The sequence below is a fragment of the Phalangium opilio genome, unplaced genomic scaffold, assembly GCF_054372755.1.
Source record: "Phalangium opilio isolate 3A_F unplaced genomic scaffold, DU_Popi_V2 ptg000042l_1, whole genome shotgun sequence".
NCBI classification, from domain to species: domain Eukaryota; kingdom Metazoa; phylum Arthropoda; class Arachnida; order Opiliones; family Phalangiidae; genus Phalangium; species Phalangium opilio.
This window is the reverse complement of record NW_028324166.1, coordinates 2,993,177-3,006,010: the sequence shown is the minus strand read 5'-3', so window position 1 is coordinate 3,006,010 and position 12,834 is coordinate 2,993,177. Positions and strand designations below refer to the sequence as shown.

At 34.9% G+C, this 12,834-nt stretch overlaps 1 protein-coding gene and 1 long non-coding RNA gene across 2 annotated transcripts; one reads left to right on the top strand and one right to left on the bottom strand.

Annotated features, from left to right (window-relative positions):
* Positions 1–6,208: 6,208 nt before the first annotated feature.
* On the bottom strand, positions 6,209–8,810 carry LOC149678341 (uncharacterized). Its single transcript, XM_089837128.1, has 3 exons — positions 8,502–8,810; positions 7,627–7,910; positions 6,209–6,290 (listed from the first exon to the last, which is right to left on the bottom strand). Exons 1-2 carry the CDS (start codon positions 8,738–8,740, stop codon positions 7,643–7,645), a joined length of 507 nt encoding a protein of 168 aa, XP_089693254.1. The 5' UTR covers positions 8,741–8,810; the 3' UTR covers positions 6,209–6,290; positions 7,627–7,642.
* A 1,443-nt stretch (positions 8,811–10,253) lies between these two features.
* LOC149678340 (uncharacterized) lies at positions 10,254–11,122 on the top strand. Its single transcript, XR_016366060.1, has 3 exons — positions 10,254–10,676; positions 10,741–10,761; positions 10,831–11,122. It is a non-coding gene; the product is annotated as an uncharacterized LOC149678340 (long non-coding RNA).
* Positions 11,123–12,834: the final 1,712 nt, after the last annotated feature.

The window sequence follows — 12,834 nt, the reverse complement described above, 5'->3', positions numbered from 1 at the left end:
GTGATCTATTTCAAATGCAGGAGATACTTCACTTTGCATTTGTTGTTCCAATTGAAGTGGATGGTGATATTCAACAATATTAAGATCAACAATCTGTAAAATAAAATTTTCTGTGAACTTTCCAGGGAACACTGCGATAGAACACTCGCTATTTTTACACAAGCGATTGGTCTGCGATAAAATTAAAAACTAAAAGTTTTTGTTTTATAAGTTGAAGATGCTACAGATGTGAATTTCGGTAGGTGTTGTTAGCTTCTGATAAAATAAACGTTTCCTTCAAAATATTAAAGGTCGCTAGAATATTTTCCTACCAATCGCCAATTTCATTTTTTATTTTATTTTCATTCTAATAGGTTATGGTGAATTAATTGTTTTGCTTTGGCACGCAAAACCAGAAGTGAGATGAGACTAAACAAATTCTTCACTTGGCTAAAGTGAATATTCTTGATAACACACCAACGGTTGGCCCTCTGGTACCGGTTTCTGAATTTTCCCTCCAAAACGTGAGACGCTCGTAGCGGTAGATGGCCGAACTAGATTCAAGCACCCGCGTCCGTGTTCCGCGGCTTTAGGTTGAGGGGAAGGGGGTAGGAATATTTTTGGAACTCGACCAATTTTTTTCTCTAAGTGTAGGCGCGATGGAAGCGGCATAAAATCCTCAAATTTGTTCACTAGTGCCAGGATCTACTACCAATGCTAGAACCCTTCACTTCTAGTCTCATCTTATTTCAGGTAAAACTCCCTTTCCATTGCGAAGTCAGAAATTTAAAAGTACCCACTCCTTCGAAAACTGGTGTCAGTTGCCTAGCCGCTGACATATTAAACTTCATTTCTATTATTTTACGCCACACATCATTCACATTGACGAAGATAATCCTATTTAATGGAAAGTAATCAAATAATAAACGTAAAAATACTTGGACGTCGTTAATTAAACTGAATTAATTACTTTGTATCGGACAGGTTGAATAAGAGATATTGCCAAATTTTCTTCACCGCGGGCTCCCACGATCCTATTTTACCTTGCATTATCTTGCGAAAAAGTGTAGCTTTTTAAATGAAACATTTGAAATTGTAACATCGTTTAAAATATGCTTTTTTATTTATTTATTTGCTCAGTTCTTAAAGTTAATGGAAATAGGCCTACAGTTTTAAGGACATTTCGAATAATATACTTACCATCTCCCGTAACTTTCAATATGTAAGTGAAATTATTCATAGTGGGAAAATTGAAATCCTCGAAACGAAGAATCTGAAAACCATTTTTCGCAATTTCTTTTAATACGATATACGGTGTTAGATTTAACTTTAAACTTAAGAAATCCTTTTTAAAAATTTTTTGGCCATTGAATTTGTCTAAAGAAATATTATATGCGTTATTAGGTTGAAAACTCTTTAAAGGGAGGGTGAAGTGGAACATCAAGTGATAATTTATCGATTCTTCCACATATTATAAGACCAGTCTGCATAGTGAAACATCCAGGAAATATCTCCTGATGATTTTAAAATTGAAATTAGGTTTAGATTTTAAAATTGAAATTAGGTTTAGATTTTATGGATAATTTAAAATAAGCCCCTCTGGCCAATGGCGTAACGCCCTGCCTTATTGTTAACAAAATTCTCGTGACACGCTCCATTCCTAATGAAATTTAGCGCGCGATTAGATAAAAATTCCGCGTGATGTTATAATCGTGGCTCGAGGCATGGCGCGTGCCACGAGAATTTTGTTTACTGGAAGGCAGGGCGTTACGCAATTGGTCGGAGGGACTTATTTCAAATTATCCTTAAAATCTGAACCTAATTTGAATTTTAAAATCATTCGGAGGTATTTCCTGAATGTTTCACTATGCAAACTGGTCTTATAATTAGTAGAAGAATCGATAAAAAATTACTTGATCTTCCACTTCACCCTCCTTTTAAGGCTGATATGTCATACTCGACAAGCGTACCAACTAACTCGTTTTAGGGGCTAGCCAATATTTGGGTACCCGTACCTCCGAAACTAAATGTTTTAGACCAAATGTTCTTGGACACTTTTAACTTAGTCTGACCCAAAGAGCATACCCTTATCAGAAACACCCATTACATAGATCTACGTTACCTGAATCTGATATGATTGCAAGTACTGAAAACGCAAACTTATACCCCTTATCGCGTCACGAATATTTCATTACTGCGTCTAACAATATGTAAACGCTGACTGACTAAGATCATCCTTAGTTTATAATTGCAATCGAATCATTTAATATGGAAAACAGATACAATATCGTCAGAAACAATTTAATTACATTAATTAAACATGAACATCATTCGTGATACAATAACAAACACTCGGAACAGTTTCTTTTTTTTGCGTTTTATTTCCTATGCAAATACAGGAGTTAATATGATATCAGTAAACAGTTCGATAGGAATTGGTAAGGAGTATATCTCCACCGACTTTACACCAAACTCGCGAACATTTCATTTTCATTCTCGTCTTTCATCATTGTTAGTGCCAATTTTCGTCGACAGTGGCGATTTATGGTTTCCTCAGAAACATTTCTCAACTGCCGCCCTGGTAAAACTAGAGAAATTAAGAAACTTTCCCGTAATACACTGGGAGCTGGGAGTACCCCTATTGGACGAATCCGTCAGATGATACTAGTCGTCCAATAGGGGTACTTCCCAGTGCTTCTCAGGAAAGCCTAACGCGTAGTGTCCATTAATATTGTAGATTTAAACATGGTTTCAATTCGTATATTCATTATTTGACACGCTCTTTCGATTAAAAATTTCAAAAATTCTAGCCCAGCAAATCCTTTTAAAGTTTATAGGCCTACTTTTTTATTCACTCCTGTAAAGAGATGATTATTTGACATTTGTACACAAATCGTGTCATGTCATGGTATACCACCCCTTGTTTTAATGTTTTCTAATGAAGCTAGGACAAATTAAACTTGCTACCTGTTTAGTATACAATAACATTGTTTTTCCCAATAAGCCTATCGTCCAAACAAAGTTCCTAAATTACCGACCGTGCAGTATTTGTTGTTTTTATGCAAAAAAGGTTTTCCTTTTTTCATTAATCGAGACTTAGTTTCAATGTTTATATTAACATACATAGCGTTTTGTTTTCGTTTTATGGTATTGCTAAAATAACAATGTTTTATTATTAAGTGCATTGAGTGCATCGAGTTCATTAAGTTCGATTTGTCACTAGAAAAATCAATCAGCGAATTTTAAAATAGATATTTCTCAAAACGCATACATACAGCTTATTCTAAACATTGTGTAGCCATTTTTCAGCGTATTTAGATGGATTTTGTGTGAAGAAGAGCTACACTAATCATTATGTATGATAAATTTAACATCACGAATAATTTATCACGCTACCCGTTGCACCTCGCGCGCCTTGGAAATCACGTTGCTATCAACCAATTAAATCACAGTTAGAAAGACGTCAGAACTATAAGATGTGACTAATAGTATACTCAAGACCCGCCCTCAAAACCCTTGTTGAAATTATCATGGATGATAGAAGTCCTATGTAAATTTCGATCCAATATTTAATTTTCTATGTAATATACTTAAATTCTACTTAATTTTCGTGAAGTTTTTCGAGTCGTTTTGGTGTTGGATTAAACTTTACACTAGTCCTATAAAAAGCAATGTAAAATAGAGCGTACGCAACCTGAATAATACCAATAATAGAGCCTAAAACTGCAGAAATAATTACTCGGACAAAAATCTTTGTAAACGATAGTTTTCTACCCCTTACGATTACCGCAAACATAAAACCGTAAGTAGTAACTCCAATTACGAAACCTTTCAATAAAATCATAGCGTAACATAACTGAATCGGATAAATCGCAGCTAATATCGAATTTAGAAAGAAAATTGGGGTTGATAAAAGATTCAAGAAAGATAAAACGAACAATTTACATTTAACCAACGAGAAAAAATCCGATTTCAAAATATAATAAAAACCAGTCATGGATCTTATTCGCTGATTTTGAGCGTCTTTATAAGTGAGCGTTGCTTGTTCTACAAAATAACCATCGATGTGACCAATAGAGAATCCCTTTAACCTGGCTTTTAGTCCAAAGGCTTCATCTTCAAGTAACGAAGCTCCGGGTCCCACATCGAATGAAATATCTTTTTCGGTTCGAACTTTCGTTACTAAAAAGCTACCCGTTATCAAACAAATAAATTGTTCGAAGTATTTGAATTGAAACGGCATTACGACGGAACTGTAGGGTATAATTGGGTTGAAAAGGTCACTGTATAGCGCTTCGTCTTTTGTCGAAAAGCTGTTTGAAAATCCGTGCCCAATACTGTGTTTGTCGTTCGAAACGAAATTGGCAATTCCCTTAACAGCGCTACTTGTTAATAAAGCGTCTTCATCCATGTGAACTATCCAATCATCGTCTTTTAAATCACTTATACCATCTTGCAAGCAATATTGCAAATTGCGCGCCTTGTACAGTGTCCCTTTTGGTGTTTTATAGTTTGCAGGAACCAAAATTTGTTTAACGTATTTCGAATTCTTTATAGAAGCGATTGAATTTTCAGTAACAATTTCGAATATGAAGTTTCGCAGTCCGTTTTCTTGGCATTGTTTGATATTATATTCAAGATTGTTTTTTACAAGTTTGGGAAAGGTTCCACGAGTAACTACACGAAAACTAATGAATGGTAAGGTTTTTAAGTTGCATTTAAGTTCGACGTTGTTGTTGAAACAATTATGAGTTAAAAATCCCGCAGCCTGATAAAGCGTTATTAATATGTTCATCAGTGGCCATATGCTCGAAAAATGTGCCAGTATTTTTAAAATGATTGGAATATTATTTTCATTTTGAATATTTTGATTTTTTAATTCGAAATAGCACGTCATGTAGATGGAGAAATATAAAAATGTCAAGAAACAAATGCAATGCAAAAGGTGTTTCAAAAGACATCGAAATTCCTAGAATTTGAAATGGAATCATGTTAGGCCTTGGGTAAGTTTAACTAAAATTAAGAAACTCATAGATAGAGAAAAAATATTTAATTTTAATTTAACACGAATTAAATATTTAATTTTAATTTAACACGTATTAAATATTTAAATTAAATTTAACACGTATTAAATATTTAAATTAAATTTAACACGAATTAAATATTTAAATTTAGTTTAACACTAATTTAACACTAATTAAATATTTAAATTAAATTTGACACGAATTAAATATTTAAATTTAGTTTAACACTAATTTAACACGAATTAAATATTTAAATTTAGTTTAACACTAATTTAACACTAATTAAAGATTTAAATTAAATTTGACACGAATTAAATATTTAAATTTAGTTTAACACTAATTTAACACGAATTAAATATTTAAATTTAGTTTAACACTAATTTAACACGAATTAAATATTTAAATTTAGTTTAACACTAATTTAACACGAATTAAATATTTAAATTTAGTTTAACACTAATTTAACACGAATTAAATATTTAAATTTAGTTTAACACTAATTTAACACGAATTAAATATTTAAATTTAGTTTAACATTAATTTCACACTAATTAAATATTTAAATTAAATTTGACACGAATTAAATATTTAAATTTAGTTTAACACTAATTTAACACGAATTAAATATTTAAATTAAATTTAACACGAATTAAATATTTAAATTAAATTTAACACGAATTAAATATTTAAATTAAATTTAACACGAATTAAATATTTAAATTAAATTTAACACGAATTAAATATTTAAATTAAATTTAACACGAATTAAATATTTAAATTAAATTTAACACGAATTATATATTTAAATTAAATTTAACACGAATTAAATATTTAAATTAAATTTAACACGAATTAAAAATTTAAATTGAATTTAACACGAATTAAATATTTTGTGACGGAAAGTACTCATGCCCGGCCCACAAAACCTGCCTTCAAATTAACATGGGATACATGGAGGTACAGTACAATGATTCCTTTTATCTGTATAAATAAAATAGATGAAATAACAGAGCTTTACTCACCCCGTCATTTTTTCCAATATTTGCAATCCAGACTGCCATGTCAAAAGGTTCAGTTGAATTTAATACGTAATTATACGTTTAAGGGGAAATTAAAAAGATGAAATTGCTCGCTATGGTGTCGAGGTAAATAATGTTTGACAAATAACGCATTTATTGAACAGGTATATTTCCCAATAATGATTTAGCGAATGAACGAGAAGCGGATGAGCAGAACTAGTCAGGTGCTGAAGGTTGTTTTTGGTTATGCAAATTTATTATACATCTACTGTGAAATGAGAAAAATATTAGGGCTCTTATTTTATGCCTGCTTCCTCGCAAAATCGTATGCAAAATTTATGGTATTATTGATTTTAAAATAATATAGAAATATCATTTTGGTCACTTTGATGTTTTAATAAATTTTATATTATTTCCACGTGTGTCGTGTTATACAGGGTGTTTCTGATAGGTCTGCCATATATTAAAGTGTTTGTTCTTTGGGTGAGACTGAGGGAAAAGTGTCAAAGAACATGGGATGATCTGAAACATTTAGTTTCGGAGGTACAAGCCCCCAAACATTGGCCCATAAAACATGGAAATTGGCAAGCATGGGGAGTGAGACATATCAGCCTGCCCACCTTGTTTAGACAATTTCAATAGCGTCCAATCTAAGAACGTTAACGAGCCTTTATCTAGCAGAAATGTACTTTCAAAGGTGAAAGAGCGCCTATGTTGGTAATGTAAAGTAGTTCAAAGCGTAATTGCACAAGAGTTTAAACTTAATGTTTCCTTAATTTGTACCAAATAAACATCGTTATTTAGAGGTTCAAAATATCCACTCTTGTGCTATTAGACTTTGAACAACTTAAAATTACCAGCTTAGACACACATCTACCTTTAAACATTCACTTCTGCTAGATTAAGGCTCATTAACGTTCTTAGATTGGAGGCTATTGAGATTGTCTAAACAAGATGGGTACTCTGTTATGTCTTACTCCACATATGTGGTAATTTGCCAATGTTTGGGGTTGCCGTACTTCCGTAACTAAATGTTTTAGACCGCATGTTCTTTGAAACTTTTCACTCAGTCTGATGCAATGAACACACCTTTTAATGTATTACATACTTTCCAGAATCACCCTACCTAGCTATACAGAAATTCTGTTTATATGTGGGTTGTGTATTTGTGGTTTTTGTGGAGCTCGAATGCGCAAGTAACTGGTTAAGTAAAGATCAGCTCCGAGCTCGCAAAGAAGAAATTGGTATTTTTATAGGACTTTGACGAATATTTTAAAGCGTAGCGCGGCTCCAGTAGATCCCCTACAAGGGGACTTTCCTCCTGAACTCGGGGTTTGGCTTGGCAAGGGCTAGTGGGCGGTATTTATACATGCACGTATAAATCCAGCACACAAATGACTCAAGCGTTGCCAAACCAAGACTGGAATTCGTAAGGGAAGTAGGGGATCCACTGGAGCCTCGCTATGCTTTAAATTATATTCATAAGCCACAACGCGTTTTTTACTAAATATGATATCGTGAATAAACTTCAAGAACAATTTGTTTCCTAATTGCCATGGTATGACTAGCTTATTAAAACGATAAAAAATAACATATTTCGTCACCTTTGTGCTTCTTAACTTAGAAACTCGAAAATCTCCTTAACCCAGGATATTTCGGGTTTTTGCGTTTGAAACACTTCACGGCGACGTAAACGAGCAGTTCAAGTACTAGAAAGACGACAGAACAAAGTGACATGTAGGTGTAAAGAAGAAATACTCCAGCCGAGTTCACAAATGACATGCTCGACGTCGTTTTCATGGGTTTCTTCCAAGTTAAAAAATCAATATCGTGTTTGTTTTTCATGTCCAAGTATTCCGCAGGGCGGGATTCGAAAAATACCGAAACTCTAAATTCGAAAATAGATAGTAGAAAATGGTCAAATGTACAGTCAAGATGGCATTCTTAGGATTGCATCAGCTCATAATATCTTCGCTGGGTCGTTTTGTTTTGAACCAGCCAATATTGGGATGATTTGAGGGAACCTCGAAAATTTTGAACCAGAACTGAGATCGCCCCTCTACGTTTCAATTTTATATTTAAACATTTTCAACTCTTAGGTGGATTATTTAGTGAATCAATAGTGATTGTCGCCAGAATAGGCCTATTTCTACATTTATAAGTCGAAGTCCTGAGTGACTGACTTACTGATAAGCAACGCTCAACCGAAACTGTTTAGTGGATCTACTTGCATTTGTATTGTCGGTTTTAATCACGTGGGTATATCGTCAGGTCGATAGTGGCTTGTGAAAACGATTTTCACAAGCCACAATTTTGGAATAGTATTCAGCCCATTCGAAAAAATTAATAATTAAATAGTTTAGTTCATGTAATAAAATAAACGTTTTTCTGAAGTATTCAAGATATTTCATGTTTATAAATAATAAGGCTATGGAGGTTTTTATCCAAAGTGACTTCATTCCTAGTCTGCAGTACTTACATTTTGTAGACATTTTCCTTGAGGATAGGGTAGTCTGTTACATTGGTGTGCATGGGAAAAACGAAGTAATCGGTTCTCAATTTCTCGCTGCCAAAGTAGAATCCATCGTAGTTTTCTTTCATGTTTTTCTTAACTTCGTAATCCTCTAGCGTATATCCGAAGAACCACGTTAGATACAGTCTGTTTAAAAGCAATGCCTTTTCGTGGTTCAAAACGGATTCGTATAACGTTGACTCCATGAGGTCGGTAATAGAGCAAAGGTTATCTTCATTCGCTTTTTCTATGAAACTTCCTATGAAAGGGCTTTTTTTGGCCTATAACGAAAATGTTAAAATTAAATTATAAGATGCTAGGTAAGCTACCCGGCGTTACATAGCTTCAGACTCTGGTGCCCATCTACGCTTTGAGAAACAATTTAGGCCCTGTGCTAGCGCTCGATAAGCAACTTTTGAAAAGCTCGACAAGTTTTCGAGCCTCAGTAAAAGTTCGAGACCAAGGCTTAAGATTATGGAGCTTTAATCTTTTCCCTTGTGTAATCAATAATTGAATTTATAAAATAAACCTTATATGCTCTTGGCCATCTTGTTGGAATGTTGCTTCGTCTCTAAGTCACGTGACCTAGATGTAAACAACATAGTTTTCAGACTATGAGGATTTACACTGCAGGAGGCGAGGCTACTTGGTGCTGCACTTTGTACGCCAAGTAGCCAAGCCTCCTGGTATAAATGGTACCAATCTTCCTAGTCTGAAAACTATGCAATTGAACACTGATTTACATTCATTATCTTACTTAAATTTTAAAATGAGCGTGAATAAACCTAAGTAGCCAAGGCTTAACGGTATTAAGAAAGTGTTCATTTTAAGTATAGTCCACTCGATCACGCTTGTTGCTGGAGTAGCCAGCGTGATCAAGTGGGCTATGCTTCAATGAAATGGTTGGGGCTTTCATTCGCTCTTGCGAGATGACGTAGAAAAAGCAACATTTTCTATATAAGCTCCTCCCCTTTTATAAAATCAACTTTCCATGAATCTGAAGTAGTCGTGGATGTATCCATGATCCAATAAAATGGTTTTGACTTCGTTGTTCTGAAGCAAATCTTGCAGCTTGTCTAACGTTTTGTAATTTTCCACGGAAAAGTCGGATTTTAGTTGACTGGACATTATGTTGACCAATACTGTCATGAATAACAGCCAAGAACAACAAATTAGTCGGTCCGAAATATCGTGACTGATTCGAGCGAAAGCTGAAAATGAAAACATAACCGCTTTGGAAAACTGGACTTACAACACGAATCTATGCAACAATTAACATACATCGGTAATACCCAGTCTACCCTATGGGTAAGATTTGGATGGGGCGTAGATGAAGACGACACTAGTCACGTGGTGGAGCTAACGACGTCGCTTACGATTTTGATTTCTAGAATAACGTAATTGACACGAACCCTTTCGAAGAAAATGCAATATTTCATGATAAAATATCTGGGGCAAATATAATTTTGGTGAAAAATAAGCATGTCTTTAAACTGAACAATTTTAATATCTGAACTTCAGTAATTCCATTTTGTTCTCCTATCTTTTACTTTTTCTAGTCTTTGTCCACTAAGACATTTTTATTGATATGTATGATGTCGTCATTAAAAACCTGACCTCATTAAATTAGGGTAATATATGAAAGCTTGTACCATCCTCCTCTCTTATGATTGGCTCTTTGAACTATTCGAAACGCGTCAATACCCAAATCAGATCGACAGGTTAGAAGGGGTATAGCATACGAATGTACGTATAATCATTGTTGTATAGATTCATGCATATAATTAGTAAAGTTATTACGTTCGTAAAAGAAAGTTGCAACAAAGTTCCATGAATTATGAAACCATCGAAGGAAATAGTTCTTTAACGGCTTTAAACGCGATCCATTTGAGGAAGATCTTAGTTGTTTAATTCCTCCAGTAAAAGCCATGAGTGAGGTACAGATGACCAAGGAAATTATTATGAAACTCGAGACCTGTGGAAATCGATGGTGTATTATGGTTAACATTTGGTATGAATACTATTAGGATTCTACGGAAACAGCAAAAGGGGCGGGGTTTCAGACGGCTCCTCCCAAAAACATCTACATGGTGGAGGATTTTATGAAGTAGAAAGGCTAGTGGGGGGAGTAATGATGGTTGGGTAAGCGGAGGTCTGATGATTTGTAGGAGGGATTTATCATTTATTGCCTTTTCCCTATATCAAGGTTACTCTAAATTTCGAAGAGGTAGCTGCATTTTTCTTGTGTTCAGGTTTTACTTTAGCCGTAGTACTGACCGTTTTTTCCATTGCTAAGAACGACATGGATGTCGTAATGATTTTCGTGGGTGGACCAGACATAATTCTTGCCTCGGTAGCTTCAAAAAGACTTGTCATTACCCAGCGTTTAGTGTTATAAAATAGGGTGATGTCAACGGGTATCAAAAACAAGTGTAAATGCTGCAAAAACCGGCAAGGTAATTTTCCTTTAATTTTGAATTAAATCTTTGAATCGGTGTGCAAATTATAACAGAGAAATTAAATGTTATTCATTCAAAAAATAATCAAACCGTGCGTTCAGATCGTAAATAATTGGCACACCAATATAAGGATTAAACATTGATATGTATAAAATTTAATGTATTATGGATTCCTAATTAGGCCAAAAAAACTGGCCACAAAACACGCGGCGGATGTGAGACGACTGTAAATCGAGACGGAAATAGCTAGGTCACGTGGGGAAAAAAGAACCATATCCTGAGTGGTGGGTTTGAAATTTGGCCCATGCGTGTAGAGAAAAAATACGAATTACCATTTCCCCTCACAAGGCACAAGGTGGGTTAGAAATCTTTTTTTTTTCTCTGCAGAACGGGCGCTTAAGATTTCAATTCAGAATACGTTAGTAATTATACATATCCATGGAAAAACAATACGTTAAACCAAAAGTAATATAAGAAACCTCCCTTCGGCAGGAAAGTATACAAAGGCGAATTTTTCCCGATACATCCTCGTACCGCGAATGTCCCCGCGCACTTACACAGCCGTAAACAAAGTTTAAAAAATAGGGCCGCGCCGCGTAGAGCGTAGGAATACATTCTCTGATCTCGCGATTGCGTCGGCTGCTTAAGTTAAGTCAATTTCACAGAGTCATTGTAATTTTAAACTTTGCCGGGAGTGTGGCGCACTCCTGTAAGGCAAGCTTCTGGGCGGCAAAGTTTGAGGGAATAAGACACATGTCGGCGATCCTACCCTATAGGTGCCGACTGCCCTATGTCCGCCGGAGATGACCTGACCCCCACACCCCTTCCGTCACCTACCAAGTAAACCTCATTTCCTTCCCTGATTATTCACATACTGAAACCTGAATAATCGCATCCTTGTCGCGGACCCTTATGGGACCCAATTTACATTGAAACCTCTTAATAAAAAAAAAAAAACATTTTTAAACTTTTCCAATAAAATAATTCATGCAGCATTTTTAGATTTTGATGATAATCAATCATTAATAAACAGGCAGTGACTCGATTATAGGATTTTCATAGGTCTTTGCATAAAATTTGAATTAAACCCTTACCTTGCCAAGGTATATGACTAACACTATACATAGATAGATTTTAAAATGGTGTTATTATCAGAAGTTGATGACTGGGAAGTATTGGACACTAAGGCATTATATAGTATCCATCCCTGCAAGTCAAAATTGCCTATGGCAATCGTAAAAGAGGGTCGAAAGTTTCCTCCCCACGACGAAAACTATCTAATCTACTGAAAAAATCCCACGCCGAGAGGCTGTGGCACTCAAACTGTGGGGCGTGTTCAAAACTTCTTCAGCGCCAATCGTTGAAAAGCCGTCTGGCTAGAACTTTATGAAAATCCATTACAATCCGTGGGCCTAGGACCCCACACTAGTTTGACCGTAATTTCTAGCAGTCTATTAAAACAGCTGTTCTTGTCACCGTTTCTGATTCGTTACCTCAAACCACAGGACACACCTTAAAGTTTCGTTTCTTACCCGCTGCTGGCGCGCAAATCAGCCTGCCAACTCAAAATGAGGGAAATGCCGTAGGTGGCGCGGTGATCGGACCTAATAAGAATTTGGCTAACAGAGATGGTTCCGGATATGGTTAGAGTCCAATACTTCCCAGGATAAGAAGTCATAAACTTCTGTTATTATCTATCTCGAAATTTTGTTCTTGTATTCATAATTTTCATCTTCTTGTATTCATAATTTTCATCTTCTTGGCTTCACAACAAACTAGATTTTCGTTTCGAAATAACCGTATGTGAATATTTATTAGCAAAATCAGGAATCTTCTATTTC

Excerpts from the sequence above, each read along its gene's own strand:
- LOC149678341 (XM_089837128.1), bottom strand. The coding sequence starts at position 8,740 with ATGGAGTCAACGTTATACGAATCCGTTTTGAACCACGAAAAGGCATTG. Across the intron at positions 7,911-8,501 it reads AAGGAAAATGTCTACAAAAT|AGTTTCGGTATTTTTCGAAT; the intron begins GTAAGTACTGCA and ends TTTCGAATTTAG.